We start from the raw sequence: 23,994 nt of genomic DNA, 5'->3' as shown, positions 1-23,994 counted from the left end.
GCAAAATGTTGCTGCTGAAAGCCCATCTGAGGTGGCATTCTGCCCAGAGGCCATTCATTTGTAATTGGTTGTTTTGGGCAAAGGTTTTACCCACTCAGATAAACTACAGAGGTACCTGAGGACTCGTACAGGAGCAGAGCAATTTGTGTGCCTTGAGTGTGCCTGAAGATTCAGGAGGAGTGACTGACTGGCCGGCCAAATGTAAAAAAAAAAAAAAAACTCACCAGAATAAAAAGTGTAAAGTTGTAGACGGGGCTTCAGGTACTAGCAAAATGGTCAACAGGACACAATAGCAGCATAGAAGTCAACTTTAAAATGACTTCAAGTGCAGTAACTCCCAAGTTTTCAAGACTCTATGGTTGTAAATACTGATCTGATGTTATCGATCTTCATTTACCCTTGACTTTTGGGACCTTGTTCTGATCCTCAGAACTGACTCTGTTGTTGTATAGCTCGCTGAAGCCAAAACCTCTCGAGCAAAGTCTCTCTACCCATAATACCCCTCTCCAGATTACCTCAGATCTCATTTGCCGCAAGATGCGTCAGCCAGATTCTCTTGTCAGCTAAGTAAAATTTTCTTCTAATTTTTATGTTGTACTATTACTTAGATATTTATATATTCCTCTAGTTGAATTTAATTCTACCCTCTTGCCTTACGTTGTTTATCCCTCTCCCCTACACTTTGGTGTTCTTCTCTACCATCGCTGGTAGTTCTTCCCTTGTTTTTGTCTAGTTTTTATCTCGCCATTCTCTCAACGAGTGTGTGTGCTGTGTTTACCTTGCGGTATCCTTTGACTACCATTGTTGGTACCACTTTCCCTATCTTTTTTTGGGAGTTCTGCCCTTCCATTGTTGGTAGCCATTCTTATTCCTTGTGTGTGTGTGTGTGTGTGTGTGTGTGTGTGTGTGTGTGTGTGTGTGTGTGTGTGTGTGTGTGTGTGTGTTGACAACTGTTTTCCATAGTCAACATGATGGATAAATCCAAAGGGACAACTGGGTTTAAACAATGCCAAGGTTGTGGTAGGAAGATGCCCAACTCTGATGGGCATTCTTCTTGTATGTACTGCTTGGCCCCGATGCATCTCCAGCAAGACTGTACAATTGTTAAACATTGTGACACCAGGCCCTCATAGAAAGGAAAAACTGATTTTAAAAGTTCTAATTAAGTCTTTTTTTGAGGAGGTTCTGTCCAAGTCCAACACATCATCACCTTCCTCCCCCTCTCCTTCTAAATCTGAACTTGGACAGAAGAGGAGTCATTCGGTGCCTGCGTCCCCTTCGGCTCTGGAAGCCAAGAAACACAAATCTTTGGCTCACACTCCTCCAGCAGAACCGAAGGTAAAACTAAGAAACTTCTGGAACAGACTTCCTCAGCACCTTCTGCCATTATTACCTTGGCACCACAGGTCTCAGTTCCAGCCACCTCAGTACCGACAACTCCAGCTTCCTTGTCGGTACCGACTCCACCTGTGACACTACCAGAAATTTTGGAACCAATACCACCTCCCATACCAAACACTAATATCATCACTGTAGCCAGGTCAAGATATTCCCCTTCAGTTGACCCATTTGTGGGACAGCTCCCAAGTCCATTCCTAGACCGACCGGAATCTCCCTCAGGCTTCTTTATTCATTCCTCCAGGAGTTTGACTGAAGTCGATGTTGTGAGGTTGGTGGATCCGTTCCTAGTGGCTAGGGGTCTTTCTGTCTCTTCCCAGGCCCTACTCCCTTCTGGAGATGGGGCTTTCTCTCCCAAGACTCCACCAAACTTTCCTCCTCTGATGGCTTAGAACTTACTACTCCGATTCCTCTGGTTCCAGCTGTTCTGGTGCCAGCAGCCTTTACCTGTTCGGTTCCAGGGTCTGCCTTGAGTTCCTCGCTTCCATTGGAATCGACGGACTCCTGGGGCCATAGCTCTGCTGCCGGATCCAAGGGTCTCTGATTGGCTCCAATTTTTTTATTCAGGGTCGTCCTTGACTCTTGGAGCTTTGGTTGATGTGGGCTCTTCCTCGGCTACTGCTTCAGGGGTAGGATTTTCTGAGCGGGGTGGGACCACTGTTCAGAGGTTGTCCTTCTCTGTTCCAGGCTTCTGTCCCTCTTCACAAGGACCTACCTTCAAGGTTATGGAGAGGGCATTGGCCTCTGTAGGTTTTCAGCTGGCCCCGTCCATTTCAGATTATTATCCCAGGACTCCCCCTTCCCCAGAGCTGCCACCAACTTCCACTCCAAGGCAGTGAGCACCAAAGTTGCAGGATACCCCTCCGCAAGGCTCCTCTTCTTCAGAGTCCTCCTCAGAGATCCCCACTGAGAAGACTCCCTGGAAAAAGACATGTAAGAGGAAACCGGTCCCACTGAAGAATCTGTCACAAAAGACACTGATTTCAATGATGAGGGGGGGGTTCTCCCTCAGTCACCCCCAGAAGATGTCTCTTTTGGAGACATTCTAGAAATACTGAAGGGGTGAATGGAAGCCCAAAGACCCTGCATCTGAGGAGTTTGTTTACCTGCAAGCTTTTGTTACTCGCCCATCTACTTCTTGGGTGACCCCTCCTGCTAGCAATCTTATTAAATTGATCGTGCAGTGGACTTGGAAGTCTCCTGACTCTGTAGAGTCAATCCCCAGGAAATCGGCAAAATTCTTTCAGCTCCATAAGACCAGCAGTATTGGGCTAAGAGATTAGCAGCAGATCCAATGGCAGTTACGGAGGCCACCAAAAAGGGACTGGCAGAAGAAAGTTCCACTGTTCATTCCCCTAATCGAGTCCAGGGTGATGGACAGATTCAGAAAGCGAGTGTATGCATCATCATCCTTCACTTTAAGGTCTTTCAATTTTATGGCACACTTTACTAGGCACCAGAAGGATCTGATCAAGGAGTTGTCAGATACCCTTGCAGGACCTGTGTCTGAAAGGGTCCAAGACAAAGTGGCCTCCCAGTTGACTACCCTGGCGTCTATTTCCAACTTGTCCATGAGGCTCATCGCGCATGCAGCCGAAGGGGCGACTAGGGCAGCAGGTTCCAGCATTGCCATAAGGCAACATTCCCGGATACACTTGTGTTTGCAGAGCCATTTAAGTCTTCTTTCGTCATTGCTCCTTTTTGATGGATCTTCCCTGTTTGGCTGCAGAGTCAGAGAAACATTAGCCAAGTGCAAGAAAGACGGAAAGACCCTATCTGCAGTGGGTATACGTTTTTCTGCTCCCCAATAGTCCTACTGTAGGAACCAGTGGAGCAGAAAGATGTGGTTCAAAAAATCCTAAGGGCCTTTTTAGGACACATGGTGCTGGCTCCCCTCAGGGCAGAAGGGGGGGGCTCCAATGGAAGACACTGACCCCGCTGCAGACGTTGCCCACAAAATCAGGGTTCCAGAGATACTTTTTCTGGGAACCCCTATTGGTGTTCCTGAAAGGAGGCCCAGTTGCTTGCCTCTGGAAGCAGTCTGGGAAGATTCTCTTTGCACTCGAGAGCCTGGCAGCAAATAACTTCAGATACTTTGGTGCAAAGGATCATTGCTAGAGGTTACCACATTCCTTTTACTGTCATTACAAGATCAAGAAGAAGACTCCCCGTTGTTCCGCCCAATCAGAGGGATCAAGCAGCTTTGGAAATTTAAAAGCTGGTAGAAAACAGTCAGAAGTCCCACCAGACTAGTTAGTATCTGGATTTTATTCAAGATTCTTTTTGGTGCCAAAAAAAGACAGGGGACTTGAGACCAATTTTATATCTCAGCCTTCTGAACAAGTTGTTCAACAAGTAAGATTCTGGATGGTCAAAGTTCAGTCTATCCTACCGTTCTTAGAGGAAGATGATTTGATGTGCTCTATAGAGCTTCAGGATGCATATTACCACATAAAAATGGGCAAGCACTCCAGAAGACTCCTCTGCTTTCAGCCAGGAGCCAGTCATTTTCAGTTCAGAGTGCTGCCCTTTGGCCTAACCGCAGCCCCTAGGGTGTTAACCAAGTGTTTGGCAACAGTGACATCCCACTTGAGACTGCATGGTTTCCGGGTGTTTCCTTATCTAGACAACTGGCTCATCGCCACTCCCACCAGGCATCTACTGCTTCAAGCAACAGATTTTGTTCTACACCTGTTTGCTTGTCTGGGCTTTGCACTGAATCAATCAAAATCTCAACTAATCCTGGCTCAGGATCTAGAGTTCATAGGACCCAGTCTAAACACCATCACTTGTACAGCTTTACTTCCTCTACACAGGCTACAGAAGATAAGATCCCAAGTACAAGCCGTTCTCTCAGATGACAAGGTACTTCAAGCTAGGATCCCAATGGTCCATCTTGACCCATCCAGTGGTGCATCCAGTTTTAATCACCAGTCATTGCAAGAAGGACGTATCCTAGTGGATGGAATCCAAATACATCCTCTTTGGCTGTCCCTGTGTTTCACCTCAGCCCTAGGTCATAATGGCCAAGGATGCCTCCCAGATGGGGTGGGTGGACATTATTTGGGTAGAACAGTCCAAGTCACTTAGTCCTCAATAGAGGCGAATTTGCATATATCAGTGTTATGGAATTGAGGACAGTGCTGTTAGCATTGCGAGCCTTCCAAAATGCCCTTTCCCGTGGAATAATTGTGATTCATTCAGACAATATATCAGTAGTCTGGTACATCAACAAACAAGACATAACCAAGTGTTACCCTCTGTTTCAAGAAGCTATAACCATTTTCTGATAGCAACACACATTCTGGGGAGCTCAAATGTGATAATGGACAAGTTGAGCAGGTGCATTCTCCTGGCTCATGAGTGGTCTCTCAATCCCAGAGTGGCGGAAGAGATTTTCCGTCACTGGGGCCAACTTTGCTGCAACCTGTTCGTATCTCCCCTGAACAACAAGTGCAGCAGCTACTTCACCCTAATTCCCCTACAGGGGGAGTCCTTGAGAAATGCTCTCCTTCACAATTGGCCCTCCGGTCTACTTTATGCCTTCCCCTCTTCCCACTGATTCCTCTCTTATTAAAGAAAGCCATCAGGTTGAAAAGCAAGGTGGTCCTCATTGCACCTTATTGGCCTCAACAAGTCTACTTCCCTTTTCTGTGGCCTCATCTAATTCACCGCCATGGATTCTGCACCTAGTTCCAGATCTTCTGTCTTGTCCTCAGGGATTGGTGCACCCCAGTCTTCAGAATCCCAATTTACAGCTTGGATCCTCCAATTCCATTAGTCGCCAGGCAAAAAAATGTATCTTCTCAGGTCCAAAAAATTTTACTGGCTTCCCATCGACCTTCCACCAGGAAACTTTACCACAGCAAGTGGAAAAGATTTCCTATTTGGGCGTACAATAATGGCCTTAACCCCTTCTCCGCACCAGTTGAAAAGGTATTGGAGTTTTTAGCTGCACTTTTCGAACAATGAGCCTCTGCTTCTACTATTAAGGTTCAGCTAGCTGCTATTTCCAATTTCCACAATGGCTTTCAAGTCACTTTGCTAATTTCACATAGACTGTGTAAAGTGTTCGTGAAAGGAACTTTACAGTTGAAACCACATTATAAAGACCCTCTAGCTCCTTGGAAATCTGACAATGGTTCTGCAGTCCTTGGTCCTTTCTCCCTTTGAACCGGCGGTTACCTGTCATTTAAAGTTGCTTTCCTGGAAGACCATTTTTCTGATACCCATTACCTCTGCCAGAAGAATTTTCAAAATACAAGCACTATCTTCAAAACCCCCATATTTGATTTTTCATAAGGATGGGATTTCACTAAAAAACAAACCTATCTTTTCTTCCTAGGGTGGTGTCAGAAACTAATATATCAAACCATTGACTTAGCTGTTTTCTTTCCAAATTTTTCCAACAAAGGTGAATATTGCTTACATTTTGATGGATATTCATAGGCAGTTATGTTTCTACCTCAGCAGAACTAAAGAATTTAGAAAATCGGACCAGTTATTTGTCTGTTTCTCCAGTCCTCCTCTGGGGAAATCCATTTCAAAAGTCACATTGTCAAGGTGATTAAGAGATTGTATTACTTTCACCTACAATAAAAAGAATATCCAATTACCAGCGCCAGTGAGAGCACATTCTGCTAGGGCAATAGCCACTTCTGCTGTTTTCCATTCCAGGGCTTCTATGGATGAAATGTGCAGCACCAACTTGGGCTACTCTACATACCTTTATCTCTCATTGCAAATTGGATCTGGTCTCCACGAGAAGAGCATCCTTTGGCTCTGTGGCTTCAGGAATATCCTTCCATAAAGCCACCCAAGATCTAAAATAGCTGGGGACTCTTGTCTCAAAGGTCAAGGATAAATGAAGCTTGACAACATCAGATTAAGAAGTTATGTTCTTACCATAATGTTCCATCTGTGGTGTTCTTCATTTATCCTTGACAACACCCTGCCCTTCTTCTCCCTCCTGCAGATTCTTTGGAGGATCAGACGCTTGTCCTGATAACTTTATCATTTGACCTTGGACATAGCCTCTTCAGTTCCATATTCATATTCGTCTGTCTTCCTCCATAGCTGCAAACTCAGTCTCAAGTAACCTGGAGAGGGGTATTGTGGGTAGAGACTTATCTCGAGAATTTTTGGCTTGCACGAGCTATGTGATGGCTGAGCTAGTTCCGAGGATCGGAACAGTCCCAAAGGTCAAGGATAAAGATCGACAACACAGATAGAACATTATGGTAAGAACATTATTTTAACGGGTAATACTTTGGCAATCTCTTCTTCCACAATCTCTTCTTCCACACTTTCAACAAACCTGGTCACAAATTTAAATGTTATTGAAATAAATGAGTAAGGAAAGAGTATTGGGTTCTGAGGCCACCTGTCTTTAAAATGTGTTTCTATCATTTTGGACCTTGCAGTTTACTTCACTTTGGAAGCTCACAAAGAAATATTTTTTTTCCTGCCTTTTTAGGATGAACACATGCTTGTGTGGATACAGTTTAATAGAACTTAAAAGTGTAGCATTAAGTTACAGAATTCATAGTTTTTGCTTGAGTCAGATATTTTTGAAATATTTGGATGTTCAGATATGGAATCTGCTAGCCTATTCCCCTTCAGAGTCCACTTCTCAGAGTGGGTTGTGCACATTCTACAAGAAGGCATGATACCTGTTAACAGAACATTCCACCTAGACAAATGGGGGGTTTTTGTTTGTTCTATTAAGGGTATTTGGTGTAGAATCTGCTACTGTCCCATAGCATATGGTAGAGAAATTGCTGCTGCCCTAGGGCATCAAGATACATTTATCTGCTTCTGCTGCGTTTGCTTTATGGTTCCCGTTTCTCATTCCGTTCGACAGAGAAGTAGCTCTTGAAAGGATTGAGCCATATCTTAGCCGCCACCCCCAGAAGGGCCTGTATCTCATCACTGAGATGTAAATTTTTGGGTGGAGAAACAGACTTTACTTTTCTCTGATCCAGTCATTGCAGACATTAAAAATGTTATGGAAGACCTTTTTCTTGATGGCCATTACTTGTTCTAGGAGAACGTCTGAGGTCCAGGCTCTTATGTGCAAAGACCTGTATGCAGCCTCCAGTAAGGATAGGGTAAGCCTCAGAAGTAATGTCTCCTTCTTAATCAGTTTAGTTTCAGAATTGCCTTTGAATCAAACCATTCAGTTGGGAGTATCATATGCAGGCCCACGGCAGTGAACAGATAGAGTTGAACTTTATCATAAAGAAAAGTCATATAATTCAGGTAAATTGATCATCTTGGTCTCTTATCTTGGGTAAAACAAGTGAACTAGTGACTAAACAAGCACTTTGTAAGCAATACTTTTATGATCATCTTGGAAAGTCACTGGAAGTGCAGATGAGGGAGCACTGTTTCCATAATTAATTATATTGTAGTAGCATTCCTTAAGATGAATGTGTACAGTTGATTGTCTATAACAGCAGATACTCAAGCAACAGGTTAACTGCTGTAGTATTGGCTCCCACACATCATTCCATTTCCTTTCCTGCAAAAGATACTGATATTTCTCATTCATTATTTGCCTAGGAGATGTTGAGTAGGAAGACCATTTTATGCCTCTTTAGATTTAACAACCTCAGGCTTGGTTGTTTCTTGTTGGGGGCAGGATGGAATCACACACATACTCATTAGTTTTGGATGTGAATCATTTCCTTATCATACAGACCTGTATTTTTATAGAGTTCCTGTGGCAGCATTCTCAGACTGTCTGGCATTGGCTAAATCAGCAGGGTCCCGTCACACATTGTTGACCCTGAACTGTGGGGTACACAAAAATTGGAACAGAACGTGGTACAGGCTACTCTTCCCCTTTAGCCAGGTATCATACTAATGTCCTCAGTATGGGTATGAGTCCAGCCGTATTCTGAGTATGTCTGAAAGCTGCGCATATGTAATAAGAAGCTTGGATGTCCACCTGCAGTTAATTCCTTGAGATAAGGAATTGTACTGTAGCAGGAATCTTGTTATTCAAACATCTGCTGTTATGTTCTGCAGACCCACAGTTGTACTTTTTAATCTGTAAACTCTTAGAGAAGTTTTAGCAGGGAGCTTGTCATGTACATAACATCTGTAAATAATTTCCATTTCAGATACTGATGGAATGTATGGCAGGGTTCCCCAGAGCATCATTGATGAAGAAGATTCCCTACTGATAGTAGCCCATGACAACTCTTCGGACCTGCAGAGCCTAAGAAGGGTATCTGAGAATGCCTACAAACAGTATACAAAGTCCAGGCAAAACCCTTCTACTGAATCTGTGAAACGGACCAAGGAAATCGACTTTTCCATGCTGGGAATTCATCCTCTGCTAAGTATGGTTGTTGCAATGCATTTTGTCAGTAGTACTTGATTAATTGATTAATGTTTTTCTTTGGTATACGAGTGTGTCTGTGTTAGCTTAGCAATGCCTGTTTTCAAATGCAGTGCAGGAAAGTGCAGTAAAATGGTATGCTATTCTATGGTTCAGAATGTACTTGAGATAAAAAAAAAATGCAGCTGTAATTGGATACATGTTTTTGTCTTTATTGTGGAACAGAGTGACCCAGTGTACACAATGTACCGGACTGTGCAACATTCTGATGTATAATAAAGTACATGGTTGTATATCTGTATAGAATAAGATCAGGTATGCACATGGCACACCAGATATAACCTAAACAATTATGCTCTATATTAGTAGTCTTAGGAGGAACAATTAAAAGTGTAATGGAGTCACACATTTTGTGTACTCTGCCTATGGGAAAAGTCATGGTAGAAATGTTTTATAATAATTATTCCAGCTTTAGTAAGTTTGAGATTTGACTTTTCAGTGGTAGCTGTTTGAATTTACGCTTCTCCAGCCTTGACTCAGCAGTATTTTTCCGTTTCATTCTTCTCCTAGTATAAGCCATCGTCTCCTTAATCTAGCTAAGACAGTGCACCCAGCCTGTGTACCACCCATCTCTTTTTTGCTTTTTAGACGATTCGTACTTAAGTCCTAAAATTAATTCATGGTAGAACAGATCAAATGATTGATGGTCTGGGAAGTGGAAAGATTTGAGTATTTTTTGGCCTTGAGAGTATGAGTCTTGATACTGTACACCAGGATTAACACTTGCATTTTTTTGTTGTTGCCTATGTGGCATGCACATCAGGCATTTTCTTAGTGAGAGTACTTTAATCCATCCACTCAGAAATGGAGGCCCACTTGATTTCACTCAAGATGTTGCCAAGGTGCTAGGCACAAGCATCAACAGAGTTTTTCTTGCATCATTCCAGGCTAATGTCTGATTATTGGGAGAAGATGGAGTTGGAGTTTAGATGTCAGTTATACCTTCAAAGCACCCTTGCATGCTTCCATAGGTTCATGGGTAGGTACTAGGTTAGCTGCCCTTGTGAGCCATTTTAAGCCTAGCTTTCCCTTTTTGTGCTTGAAATAACCTGTCCTATTTGGTTATAGATTGTCCTTCCGTATCCCATGGTCCAATAATTATATATTACCCCAAATGAGAATACCTGGGATCATATCATAGATAATTTGATGGGACCCATGCATGAGATAAAGCATTTAGGTGATACATCTGTCCATTAGTAGTACAGGTGGCAGTCCTGGGGTAAATTTTCTATTTCCCATCCATAGATCTAAATTGTGCTTGAAAATGGACAAGGGTGAACTTTGATGTTCTTCGTGTTTCACTGTTGCAGTCATTACATTTGGGTTATCTGCTTGCAGGTAGCCCTCAGTCGGCCTGATCAACAAAGTCTTGGGTCCTGCATCGGTTGCTGTCCCTTCTTCCATGACGTCAGGTCGTCAGGGGTATAAAACATGCAGCCAACGCCATTATGTCAGTCTTTCTTGCCGTGCGGTGCCCGAAGCAGAAGCAGTTTGCAAATGCCAGTTGTCCGACTCCTGAAATTTTCGTTTTCGAGTTTCAGAACCGAAGTCTTCAACTAAAGCGAAGTACCCCATTGGGGAAACGTTTTCTTGCTCCTTACCCATGTCAGTAAAAGTTAATAATTGCATTACTTGTGGAAAGCAAATACCTCATAAAGATTTTCATTCGTACTGTATTCCTTGCCTAGGCCCTGACCACGATGTACCTTGCTGTTGGTTTTGTGCTTTATTTAATCGGTGCACTATCCGTCGTCTGTATATTTTCGCCTCTAAATATTTCGGTTCTCGGTTTAATTATCCAGAAATGTTGTCGGTTAGCGATCCGACTACCGGGATTCCAAAAAAATGCAAAGATAAAGACAAAGACAGGCCGCCGAGGTCCAAAACTGCCGATGACGTTTCTCCTAAGCCAGTCGCCTTTCTCAGTGAGGTGCTTTCGCAGCCCCTGATACCCGCTACTTCTGATTCGCAGGCCTCTACTGAGACCTATTCAGAGTCTGGTATGCCACGAGATGCTTCAGCTATGGAACCCGCGGATGTCTCTACCTTGGATGGGTCCGGAGCTGCTGTGCAGGCACCGGCTTCTGATGCTTCAGCTATGGAACCCGCGGATGTCTCTACCTTGGATGGGTCCGGAGCTGCTGTGCAGGCACCGGCTTCTGAGGGTGTATTCAGGCCTACGGACTTGCATATTAAACCAACGCCTTCTTCTTTACTTAGGCCTAAATCTCGATCCATGCCTAAAAAAAACAGCATCCAGGCCACGTGCTCAGGCCTCTATGCCTAAAAAACAAATGATAAGAATGGCTGAAGATCTAATTACCCTACTTGGGGGTAGCCAGCCCCCCCCCCCCTTCTAAGAGGCCTAGGACTGAAGTTGATTATGAATCTTCCGATCAGGATTCTGTTGTTTCTGATTCTTCTGGTGATCTGGAGTTGCCCTTATCTACTTATGAAGATTCTGATGCAGAGGACTCCATTCCCTCTGCATCCCCTCCTGAGGATTTTTCTTTTGGGGAAACCTTACATATTCTAAGGGAGCATTTCCACTGGGAAAGCCAGGATTTTTCTTATTCAAAAAAGAGGCTTGGAGATTTCCTTCTCCTACCTCAACGTAGGCCTTTAGCTATTTCTCCTGTACTAGACATTGTTGATGCTTTTTCGGAATCTAGTTTGGCCCCTGATACCCTGCCTCCTGCTCCCAGAAAACCTGACAGATGCTACAGAGTCCCTGAGTCCCACAAGTTCCTTTTTAAAAATCCTATTGCAGATCCAGAGACTATTTCACAGGGGGTCCAAGGGCATTAAGGCTTCTACTGCTAAAAATCCTACCCCCTTCTGATAGAGACTCCAGGACGCTGGATAGATGGGGTAATATGGTTTACACTTCTGCAACCTTGGCCATTAGGGCTTTAAACTGCCAATTTCATATGTTAAAAGTATCATCAACATGTTATTGGACGGTTTAAACAGAAAATTATGTTGATTCTTGACTGTGTGGAAAATAAAGAATTACAGGATTTAATGCATTCTACTGAACAAGTTGGAAAACATACTTTGCAATGTGGTTTAGATTCATTAGAGGCCTCTTGCAGGGCTGCTGTTACTGGGTCTGTGCTCAGAAGGCATGCTTGGCTTAAGGAGCAATCTTTGCCTGATCATGTTAAAGCTAAATTGTTGGATGTTGCTTTAAATCAGGACCGCCTGTTTGGCAACAAGGCTGAGGAAGTTCTTAAAAAGATGGAAGATAAAGCTAAATCTATACAAACTGTGAAATATTTTTTACAAGTTCAGCCAACTAGATTTAGTAGGCACTGGCCCTCTAAGAATTGGTCCTTTCCAGCCCTTTCCAGGTCTTCTCAAGCCAAATCCAGACACAGCAAAAACCCCAGGTTTCAGTCCTAGGAGACGCACAGAACTAAGCAGTGGGGGGCCTCCACTTCCAAATCTGGGAATAATAATAATCCCCCCTATGGTAAACTGTCTCAATGACTTTTTAAAATTTCCAAGCACTTATAAACTGACTGCCCCTTTGGGGGGAAAGATTGCTCTTCATGCAAAGAACTGGGAACTCATTACCCAGGACAAATGGGTTTTAAATAGTGTCCCAGGGATACGGATTTCACTTCCACACATTGCCAACACCAAGCGGGTGGCCGGACCTACCCCCAAATCAGTGGGCAGAGGCCCAGAAACAAGTACTTTCTATCTTAAGCATGGGGGCTATTCAACTGGTACCAGAAGAAGAAAAGGGACAAGGTTTCTACTCAAGACTTTTCCTGGTACCCAGAAAAGACAATTCATGGCATCCTATCCTGGACCAGTCTACTCTAAACACCTTTTTGGAGATTCCAAAATTCAAGATGCTGACTCTTCACTAATTACTTCCTATGCTAGGCAAAGACGCCTGGTTGGCAACACTAGATTTAAAAGAAGCATACCTGCACATCCCAATCGGGGAATCTTGCATAAGATACCTACGCTTCAAAGCAGGCTGCACACACTATCAATTCTCTGCATTGCCCTTTGGCTTATCTACTGTGCCCACGGTATTCACAAAGTGCCTAGCTCCAGTTATTGCATTTTGCAGGCAAAGAAATATTCAAATATACCCATACCTGGACAATTGTCTAATTCAGGCAGAAAGCCAGGACATACTTTTGAATCATCTGGCCTTTGTACAAAGGGTTCTAACTTGTCTGGGGTACTCCATAAACTAAAAGAAATCACACCTGGTACCCTGTCAACAAATTATATTCCTGGGAGCAAGCTTGAATACAACTTCCCAGATGGCTTACCTCACGCCAGAGAAACAAATTCATTTCACAACCTACTTCAGACAGGTGGCCACAAAAACCCTGCTATCTGCAAGACACATACTGCAAGCCTTGGAGTTCATGGCCTCCTGCATTCTTCTAATTCCATATGCCAGACTGCGTATGAGGAAACTACAGTGGTATCTAAAAAGCCTATGGTGTCAACATTCTCAGGACCTAGAAACAGGTGGGCAGAGGCCTGCCACCAAAACAAGGGACTACCTTTCACACCACCTGCTGCCGCCCAAACCCCAACAACAGATGCATCAGACTATGCATGGGAGGCTCACCTGGCACGGAAGTGCATTCAGGGCAAATGGAACCCAAGTCAAATGCACCTGCATATCAGTCAAAAAGAAATGCTAGCTGTACAGAATGCTCTGACAGCCTTCAAGGACCACATTCTTCCAGGACAACTAATGGTAAAGACTGACAACTCCACTGTTATGTGGTACATAAAGAAGCAGAGGGGTACACATACTTACATCCTCTGCAGACTAGCCATGGCATTGTGGAACACAGCCTTGAGCTACCAAGTGCACCTACAAGCTCAATTCCTGCCAGGAAAATTAAATACACTGGCAAGTGGACTAAGCAGAAAACTCATGGACTTACGAGTGGAAACTGGAACCAAGGAATTTCAACATGTTGACAAGCAAATGGGGGAGCCCAGATATAGACCTGTTTGCCTCTCCCCAGAACTACCAATTGGACAAATTTTGCACAAGGACTCCCCACAAACAAGCCTGGAAAGTGGATGGTCTGTCCTTCAGCTGGAAAAAAACTATCAGTCTATGCCTTCCCCCCTCTGCCTCTGCTCTCCAAAGTACTAGTAAAAATCAAACAGGACAAACCAAGGATGATTTTGATTGCTCCAGACTGGCCATGCCAACACTGGTACCCCCTCCTGCGCAGTGCGTCATGGTTATCTCCATGGCACCTGCCTCAGACTCCTTCCTTGCTATCTCAGCAGGAGAACCAGATTCTGCACCCTCTGCTTCTAACACTGGACCTTGCAGCCTGGCTAATTACTTAACCTCTCCTTTACCATCCCTCAGCAAACCTGTGATGGATATCATTTTAGAGGCAAGGAGGCATAGTACTAGAAAATCTTATGCTGAAAAATGGATAAGATTCTGTGCCTGGAACCAGTCTCAAGGGATGAGCACAGCAGTGCCCAGTTTACCTCAGATTTTACAGTACTTAACTGAGATGCTTCACAAGGGCCTCTCTTTTTCCTCCATTAAAATCCACGCCTCAGCCATTTCAGCTCATTATAACACAGAACCTCCCCTCTTCTCTCATCCACTGCTCAAGCAGTTCCTCAGAGGGGCCAAAAATTTGAGACCACCCAGGAGAGCTCCAACCCCAGCCTGGGACATTAACTTTGTCTTGGAGAAACTCACTCTACCTCCTTTCGAGCCAGCTGCTACTGCAGACTTAAAATTTCTTTCTTGGAAAACAGCTTTCCTTTTAGCAATCAGTTCAGCTAGAAGGGTATCTGAATTACAGGCCCTTATGGCTGTGGAACCTTTCATCATCTTTCATGTGGGCAGGGTGTCCCTCAGAACCAATCCATCCTTCATGCCGAAGGTGGTATCCAGTGTGGCTCTTAATCAGTCCATTCATTTGCCAGCCTTCTTTCCCAATACACAGAATAAAGGGAAATGAATACTGCATTCCTTAGATGTGCACAGACAGCTTAGATTCTACTTGGACAGGACTAAACCTCAAAGGAAATCTGAACAACTGCTGGTGGCATTTGCTGCAGTGGCAGAGTAGAAGGCTATTTCAAAGCAAACCATTTCTAAATGGATAAGCCATTGCATTCATTTCTGCTATAAGCACCATGGAAAACCTATCCCCCAGGGGATCAGACCTCACTCCACCAGGGCTGCATCTACCTCTACAGCCTTTCTCAGAGGCGTCCCTACCAGGGACATCCTAGAAGCTGCTGCCTGGAGTTCTGTACATACTTTCACCAAGCATTATAATTTGCCAATTTTCTCTAAATCCAGAGCTGGCTTTGCCACTGCAGTCTTGCAGGGTCTTATAGCTGGCCCTAATGCTATATAATTTCCTCCTCCCAACCATAGCTTTGGGAATCTACCCAAATGTAATGACGGCAACATGAAACACGAAGAACATAGTACAGTTGTGTACACTTACCATAAATGTAGATGTTCGAGTGTATTCACTGTTGCAGTCCTGGTTACCCTCCCTTCAGACCCCTAACTTCTTTTACCTATACCTCTACTTTCCTTTACTATGCTTAAAAGCCTTTTTGGTGTATTTGCTTTTTTGTTGGAAGTATATCTTTGTACTTTTATATTTAATTGCTTCCCATTAGAGGGGCACCTGACATCTGGGGCAAGAAAAACTGACTTAATGGCGTCTGCTGCATGTTTTATACCCCTGATTACCTGACGTCATGGAAGAAGGGAGAGCAACTGACGCAGGACCCAAGACTTTGTTAATCAGGCCGACTGAGGGCTACCTGCAAACAGATAACCCAAATGTAATGACTGCAACAGTGAATACACTCCAACATCTACATTTATGGTAAGTGACACAACCAGACTTTTTATTTAGATGGGTAGTCTGTTCTACAACAGCGGACTCCTCTGAAAAATATACCTGTTCCAAAAATTTTTTTTTGATGTTACAGAAGACGTTTAGATCCCTAGACAGAGTATTTCTGATGCCATTTGACTTGATGATGTGTAGCAAATCCATCAGTAATGGATTGGAGGATGCCTTGTATGCCAGATAAAGATCACCTTTTGCCAGTCTGTAGGATACCAAATATAGTGACGGGATTTTGCGTTGGTCCTTAAAGGACATGTTTGCTTAGGCCTTTTATCTTTTTAGGTATATCTGTGGGCATTCCATTTGGTGCATGTGTCTGGAAATATACATGCCAAAGAGAGCATTATATTGAATGACTGCCTAATGTGAGCTGAGTAAAGGGGAACGATGACATCCCTAGATCTAGATACAGTCTCTTTATGTAGAAGCTGTGCAGTATAGAATTACTTTCTTACAGCAGTAAACGTATTGTTTAGAAGTTGGGTCACTGCCCACTTAAATTCCCAAATCTCAAACACCTGGGTCATCTCAGACTTAATGCCCATGTCATTTACCTGCAGATAATGAGAGCCCTTTGAGAAATGTACATATAAGTAATTACTTTGGGACATATACTGAGGTGTTTTCATCCCTTTTCCATGGTTGGGATGCAGAGAATGATCACTAACCTTTGTGAGTGGTCACTTGAGATTTCCATCATGCTCTTGGCAGCTGCACTGTAGATTTCTGACTCTTCTCCCCAGGCCTTCCCACCACCCTTAGGCTGGTAGAACACCTTAGACCAGATAAAAAATAATCCACTGGGTTCTCCATAGTTGCAGAGATCACGAGACAGGTCCAGATGTTGGACATTTCCAACTTTTCAGTGTCTGTCAGAACCTGGTTTCATAGGTGCATAGTGACCGGATTAAAGGACATAGCTTGATGCTTGCTAGTTTTTGACCCTGCACAGGCATAGTCAGCCCAGAACCACTGGATGGAGTGGGTGGAGAAGAGTGGCAGGAGTGATTTGTGACTGACGAGTACCAGTAAGAGTGAAAGGGAAGGTCTACAAGAGGGTAGTGAGAACAGCTATGTTATATGGGTTGAAGACAGTGGCATTGACAAAAAGGCAGGAGTTTGAGCTGGATGTGGCAGAGTGAAAGATGTTAAGATTTGCACTGGGTGTGACGACGGTGGACAGGAGTAAGAATATGTATATTAGAGGGTCAGCCCAGGTTGGAAGGTTTGGAGACAAAGCCAGAGAGGCAATATTACGTTGGTTTGGACATGTGCTGAGGAGGGCTGCTGAGTATATTGGGAAAAAGATGCTAAGGATGAAGCTACCAGGTAACAGGAAAAGAGGAAGGCCTAAGATAAGGTTTATGGATGTGGTGAGAGAGGACATATAGGTGGTTGGTGTGACAGAGCACGATGCAGAGGACAGGAAGAAATGGAAACAGATGATCCACTTTGGTGACCCCTAATGGGAACAGCCAAAAGAAGATGATGATGATGATGCAAGAGTATTCTTTGGGGTGTGCTACTGCCAACAAAAGCTGTGCTTTTAAGCAAGAAACTGTGAAGCTGTGGAGCTTTAATGAGTGTGCTTTATTTGACTGGAAGTGTTCAAATGGTTCTTTTAGATGTACAGTATTCCATAATATTATGCTGTGTGTGGAGGGTGAAAGCTTAAATATATATATATAAAACTGTAGGGCTTCAGCTTTTGAAACCAAATAACCTCTGCTTATTTTTTTTCCTTAGGTTCAGGACTAGAAGATAGTGAATTAGAGAGGCTGAAGGTTGTGGATTTGATTAAAAACTACAAATCTAAAGCGGTAAGTTTTGTCTATGATAGATTGATGATAATTAGTAGAAGAAATGTTTTGTTACAAGTGTGTTGAGCTATGGACAGTAAAAAAAAAATGAATGGGTAGATGTAGTGAATCTGAAAAAAAATGTTTTCCGACTGAGTGGTAGTGCTATTGTTTAACTGCTTTTACTTTCCTCATTCCAGTTAAAGAATTTATCTGTGCCCTGAGACGTTATTGGTGTCCTCCTGTTAATGTTTCCATTTGCTGCTGCAGTGTCCTATAGTAGCATGGTTATTTCACAGAATGCTGGACTCAGTCATGTTGATGTTAGATTTAAGTCATGCACCCTCAGAGTAATGAGCTCCTTAGCACTGATTTCTGATTCCTACTACAGCCCATTGTCTCATGGCAGTGATGTACTGTAATTCTTAGGTCTGAACTCTTGGATGAGAGTGTGGAGTTTGGCGAAGCAAACTGCTCTTCCTTGTATGTCCTGTGATGGCTGTGATGACTCTTACAGCCTGCAATTTGAAACTGAATGCCACTAAAGTTAGTGAACTGCTAAGTAGTGCTTAAATACATTCTGTCATGTAAATGGTCAAATAAAACCTTTTTAATTTTTCTTTGAGAGACTGTTGTACCAACATTTACTATGTATAGACTTGTACACATCAGTAGTTATCAGCCTGTGAGTTTTCAGAGCTGTAGCTACATCATTTGGCACTCTGGGCAGTCTTGCACCCCTCAACCCCAAAGCTTAAAAAATAATCCGTTAGAAGCTATAGTAGCTTTTTGCTATCTTTGTCACACTGTTGTAGACACCTTTCTGTAGAAAAAAGCTATGCTACCATCTTGCTACAGTTCCTAATACTGCAAATGTTGGAATTTGCATAGCTGCTACTCGGATCCCATCTGTTTCATTCATTACAGATACTGTTTGCATTCTTGCAAAGACGAATCTGCACAATTCGTGAACAGCAGTCATTTCACTTATTCAGCACCTCTTCTATAGTGCTAATTGCACCCTATAATATCTTGTTCCTGGAACAGTTGCTTCCTTCTCCCCACCATACCAGTTTTTCAAGCTGTTCAGTGTTCTTTTGCTTGAGAGTGATTATGATCTTCGTGTTTCACTGTTGCAGTCATTACATTTGGGTAATCTGCTGGCAGGTTGCCCTCAGTCGGCCTGATTAACAAAGTCTTGGGTCCTGCGTCAGTGATGTTACTTATTCTTCTACTTCTTGGAAATCAGCACAAATCCATATTAATGCAGTTTAACCAAGTGCCACTGTGGGATCTGCTTGTTGTTTCAAAACCACTGGTCACTTGACTGCATTTTACATTATGCACACGTTTAATTTTCTGGCTTAATTTATCGACCTTAACTGTTAAGTTACTTTCTTTACAGTAAGAAAATGATTAAAACTGAATGCACTGATAATGGCTTTCCCACTGATGTCTGTAGGTACTTGTTTACTGTAAGCCGACTTAACTTCTAAAGACTTGCTTAGAGTGTGTGTTTTGCTTGTTGCCCTATACAGTTCTGAGAACTGCGATTGCTGTAAAAGGTTTGTATGTGTTTGTTTTACTGAAAGAAATTACAAGTGGGAATTAAGAGTCTAGGTGGAAAAAGTCAAGTTAAAAAAGTGTCTGAATGAGATACTTTATAAATGGCAGAAAACTTGATGCAACACAGTGAAGGAAATGGAAAAGATACAGGTGAGCCAAAAGTCTCTGGTGTTTGGTGCTAATGCTTATAGCTTATACACTTTTCAAGATTTTTCTACAGGAAAATACAGGTTGTCAAAAGTCTTGGAAAGGATCACCACTAATGTCAGTTGTCATGGAGAAAACCAACTCCCACTCACTGACACATACTCGCGAAGAGCCCATTGTTAAAGCAGCAGTAACTTGTGTATGATATGTGCTAAAGCTTGCTAGAGAGAAGAATCCCCCACATTTTCACAAAACAGTGAAGGGGTGCAAGTAATTGTAGAATAGTTTCTCTTACCGTTGTCAGAATAACCCATTGCTAATCCATGGGTCTCCGCAATTATACACACTAATTTTAGATTGTTGTTTGTTTGCCAAAGTATAATTTTGTTTGGTTGGGAAGCAGCTCAGCCTGAAGCACCATCACATATGCATGTCCATTATATCCCATGTTGTCGAAGGTCTTTGCTTAGAGCTCTTTCTAGCATTTTTCCATGACCCCTGGACTTTTTCAGTTCGTGTTGCTCCAACACATTTGTCTTCTACACCCTTTCCCATTTACTAATCTGTACTGCAGGTGATGGCAAACATATGGCCAAATTTCCGCATGTTACAGTGGATATTGCTCTGAGGTCATCACCAACTGAAGTTGCTGTGAGGAGGTATGTCTGACTTCAATCCCAGCAATTACCCAAGGACAGCAAGTTAGAAATTTGATCTCTTTATTTAGACAACAAGCTGAGAAAGTTCATGGCGAACAAGGAAAAAAGGAAAAACTGTAGTGACAGCAAAACATTTCATTCAACATCTTTTCCAGCTGCATCAGTTTATGGGTATATCTGATCCAGTCAATCAAACATAGTCAACTTTTTAGACATTCAGATCCAGGACTCGGGTTTCTTTCCTCTGTCCATAATCACTTTGATCCTGCAGCACCTTGGATCTTGTTTGTCACCTGTTAGACTCTGTTGTGATCTCTGGTCTCAGTGCTACTCTTTTTTTTTTTTTTTTTTTTTTTTTTTTTTTTGCTCAAATTTTTTTTATTTTTCATATACAGTCCAATAAATTCCATAGTATTTGTATATAACATCTTAATAACTAGTGCACTATTTACATCAGCCTGACACTATAACAGAGCTCAATATATACAATTACTTTATAGGTATAACAGTCCAGTTATCAGAGTGTATCTGTTCAGTTATTGTAAAGTGTCAATCAATGATGAGCCTTTTTTCCATGGATTGTTAATAAATCACTTGTGATAAATCCTTAATTCTTTAATTTTAATTTCCAACAATGCTGTGATCTTCAGTAGGCTGTAGAAGTCTTCCAAAGTTGGTATTGTGTTTGTATTCCATCTTCTTGTTATACACTTCCTTCAGATTGCAGGTATTGTCCATACTAGATACATATTTGACTCATTCAAATGAGGACCTTCGTACACATTTAATAATACTAGAGCTTTAGATAAGTTAAACGATTCATTAAATAAAGCCTGTAAAAAGTTTTTAATACCATTCCAAAATGGCTTAATTTTAACACAGTCGAAAAAAATGTGATTCCAATCTGCATTGTGTATTTGCTCACACCTCCAGGGTATTCCCTTTGTGGAAGAATTAATTTTAGCAATTCTATTTGGAGTTAAGAATGCTCTGTGCAAGCATTTCCAATTACAAACTTTTCAGTATTGTGTAAAGGATGTATGTTTTATTGATAATAAAATATTTCATTTCATTTCTTCAGTTAGCTGTAGTGAGTGTCCTTTTGTTATGTAATTCCAATATGAGGATTTGGGTGTTTTATAATTTATCAATATCTTGTAACATTTTGAAATACTATTTCCCTTGTCATAATCATTATATATGATTTTATATAGGTATTTCGTAAGTTTAAGTATTTCTTTAAATGAGGAATTACTAATTATTCTGCATAAATCTTGCGAATACGTCGGAATGCTTGCATAGTTGGCCAATCTTGTTGTGGAATTTTGTATGTTTCTATTGTTTGCATATCCAGAACTTTTAGTTCTTTGGTACATTGAAACCAACAAACAAATCCTTTCTATTCCCAGGAATTAAATATTTCTCTGTATATTTTATGTGGATAGCTCTATGTAATTATGAATGGTGTTAAATGATCAAACCAGATTTTTAAATCTATATTTTCATTAATAATTTTCCTAAATGAGTCGGTGTAATAATTAATCATACTTAGTTATACTAATACACAATATGTGCCATGGCAAATTGTTTTTATCTGTTTGAACTTTTTGTAAATCAAATTCATTTATTGATATTACAGTTAGTAATTCTTTCCAATTTGCAGAATAATTTGGATTTATCCAATCTGAGATTGTTTTAGATATTGGTGCTTTTATATATGTTTCTGTATCAGGAAAGTTTAATCCTCCCACTTTCCATCATCTGATATGATGTATTAAAGCTATTCTGTTTCTTTTGGGAAACCATAAACATGTTATTAGGCATGAGTTTATTCCTTTGAGTATATTCCTTTCTGGTAACAGTTGTATTGCCAAAGCTATATATAGAATCTTTGGTAGTAAAACCAGTTTTATTAACTGTAGTCTATCTTCAAATGTTGATATTAATTTTGTTCCACTTTTCCACAGAGATTTTAATTGTATTGATATTATTGTAGTTTTTTGAGACCAAGTTATTATCCTTGCATAATTCATTTCCTAGATATTTTAAGGTAGATTCTTGTTTCCCTATAATGTGATTCCCCTTCGTCTGCAATTCTTTTTTTTTATTTAAAAATAAAAGTTTTGATTTTGATTTATTGAAATGGAGTCCTGAAGCCCTATAAAATGTGTCAAAGTATGTATTTCTAATGTCTATTTGTAATGGATAATGTTAAGAATAGGTCATCAGCAAAAAGCATTACTTTAGAATTGTATTTTTCATAAACATATTGTTGCGTATTAAATCTGACAATATTTCAATAGCCAAAGCAAATAGAATCTGTGACATGGGACATCTTTGTTTAGTACTTTTGTTATATGTATAGATTCAGAGGTGAAAGGACCTAGCTTAACATGTGCTAAATTATTTGTATATATATTCTTTAGTAGATGAACAAAGGAAGGAGGAAATTCAAATAACACCAGAATTTTGAATAAATAGTCCCAATTTAGGGAATCAAATGCTTTCTCTATATCTAAGCCAATTATGAGTGTTTCTTTATTTTCTTTATTAACATAATCTATAAGTGAAATTATCTTTTTAATATTGTCATGTGTGTGTCTATGATATATAAATCCAGTTTGATCATTATTTATTGTTTTGGATAGTGGTATTTACATTCTGTTAGTTAATATTGTCATAAATATATTAAAGTCATTATTTAATAATGATATAGGTCTATATGAGGTACAGAGGTTTGGGGATTTGTTTTCCTTTATGATTGGTGTGATTAAGGAATATCTCCAATAGGGTGGTCTTAAAGCTTGTGACTGAATTTGTAATAGAGTTTTATGGAAGAGGGATAGTATCTTTGAAGGAAAAAGTTTATATATTCCCATAATTATGCCATCTATACCTGGAGCTTTATTATTTTTACTCTCTTTTATTGTATCTGTAATTTCTTTGTATGATATGTGTGCTTGCAGATCTAGTTTTAATTTTTCTGGTATTTTTTTTTTATATTAGAACATTTTTTCATTTAGATTTAATTGATTGATATGTATATTTTCTTTTTGTAAATGTTTCATATAGTGATTTCTATAGGCATCAAGAATGTCACCTATATCCAAAACATTTTTCCCTTTCTTTTCATGGAAGATACTTTGTGTTATTAGCTTTTGATTGTATTTTGATTCTTGCGGATAAATTATGTAGATATTTGGGAGAAGTGGCCAAGGTATTCATTTTTAGTTTTTTTTAAGTTAAACTAGTTTTATGTGTTAGAATTTAATTGTATTTATTGTTTAATACTTCTACTTTCTTTTTCATCTCCAAATGATTTTGATTTTTTCAGCTTTTACTGACAAAAGTTTGGATTGTAGATCTAATAATTCAGAATCCCATTCTCTGATTTTTTTTTTATACCAAGATAGGGTGTTAACATATATGTAAGTTTTTAATGAGTCTCATATCATTATTTTATTTATGTCTGGTGTGTAATTAATATCTAATAAGAACTGTAATTCAGATAAAAAACATGGTTTGAACTCTTTAATATTAGTTGTATATGCTGGAATTCTGGAGTCAAAGATTAATGGTTTGTATCCATTTTGAAGTTTTAGTATCAATGAATTGTGGTCTGAAAAGCAGCAGGAAATGATTGAGAAATTAATGATTTTAGAGTGTAAATCATGGGCAGCAAATATTTTGTCTATTCTAGTGTGGGTACCAAATCTGTGATCTTGATGGGAAAACAACAAAGATTTATATTCTTTAAATTAGAAAGTATCTACAAGATGAAATGATTCTACCCACTTGTTTAAAGCTGTTCATAGAGCAGATGTACGCAGCTGTCTTTTATTAATAGTTTCAGAAATATCAAATATACAATCTCCTCCTAATATTAAGTAGCTTTTATAATTATTGGAAATGAAATGCAAGCATTTTCTAACAGTTCCTGATCCAGTGCCTGGAAACCAGTATAGATTGGCTAGGTCCATATTCTGTTATTATATTTAACTATTACAAATGCCATAAGGCCTTCTTTATCTTCATACTTATAAATGATTTCTGGGTTAATCACATTTATTTTCCATAAAATTGTTACCCCTTTTGTCTTTGTGGATTGC

At 40.8% G+C, this 23,994-nt stretch overlaps 1 protein-coding gene across 1 annotated transcript in view; it reads left to right on the top strand.

Annotated features, from left to right (window-relative positions):
* DDX54 (DEAD-box helicase 54) overlaps positions 1-23,994 on the top strand; it is an 841,349-nt gene that overhangs the window by 373,464 nt on the left and 443,891 nt on the right. The window contains 2 exon segments of the mRNA XM_044068440.1: positions 8,526-8,747; positions 17,461-17,534. Of these exon segments, the coding sequence (XP_043924375.1) occupies positions 8,526-8,747; positions 17,461-17,534 (296 nt within the window).

Source organism: Protopterus annectens, chromosome 4.part0 (genome assembly GCF_019279795.1).
Source record: "Protopterus annectens isolate FY-2018-M chromosome 4.part0, PAN1.0, whole genome shotgun sequence".
Taxonomy (NCBI): domain Eukaryota; kingdom Metazoa; phylum Chordata; order Ceratodontiformes; family Protopteridae; genus Protopterus; species Protopterus annectens.
This window is presented reverse-complemented; position numbering and strand designations above follow the sequence as displayed.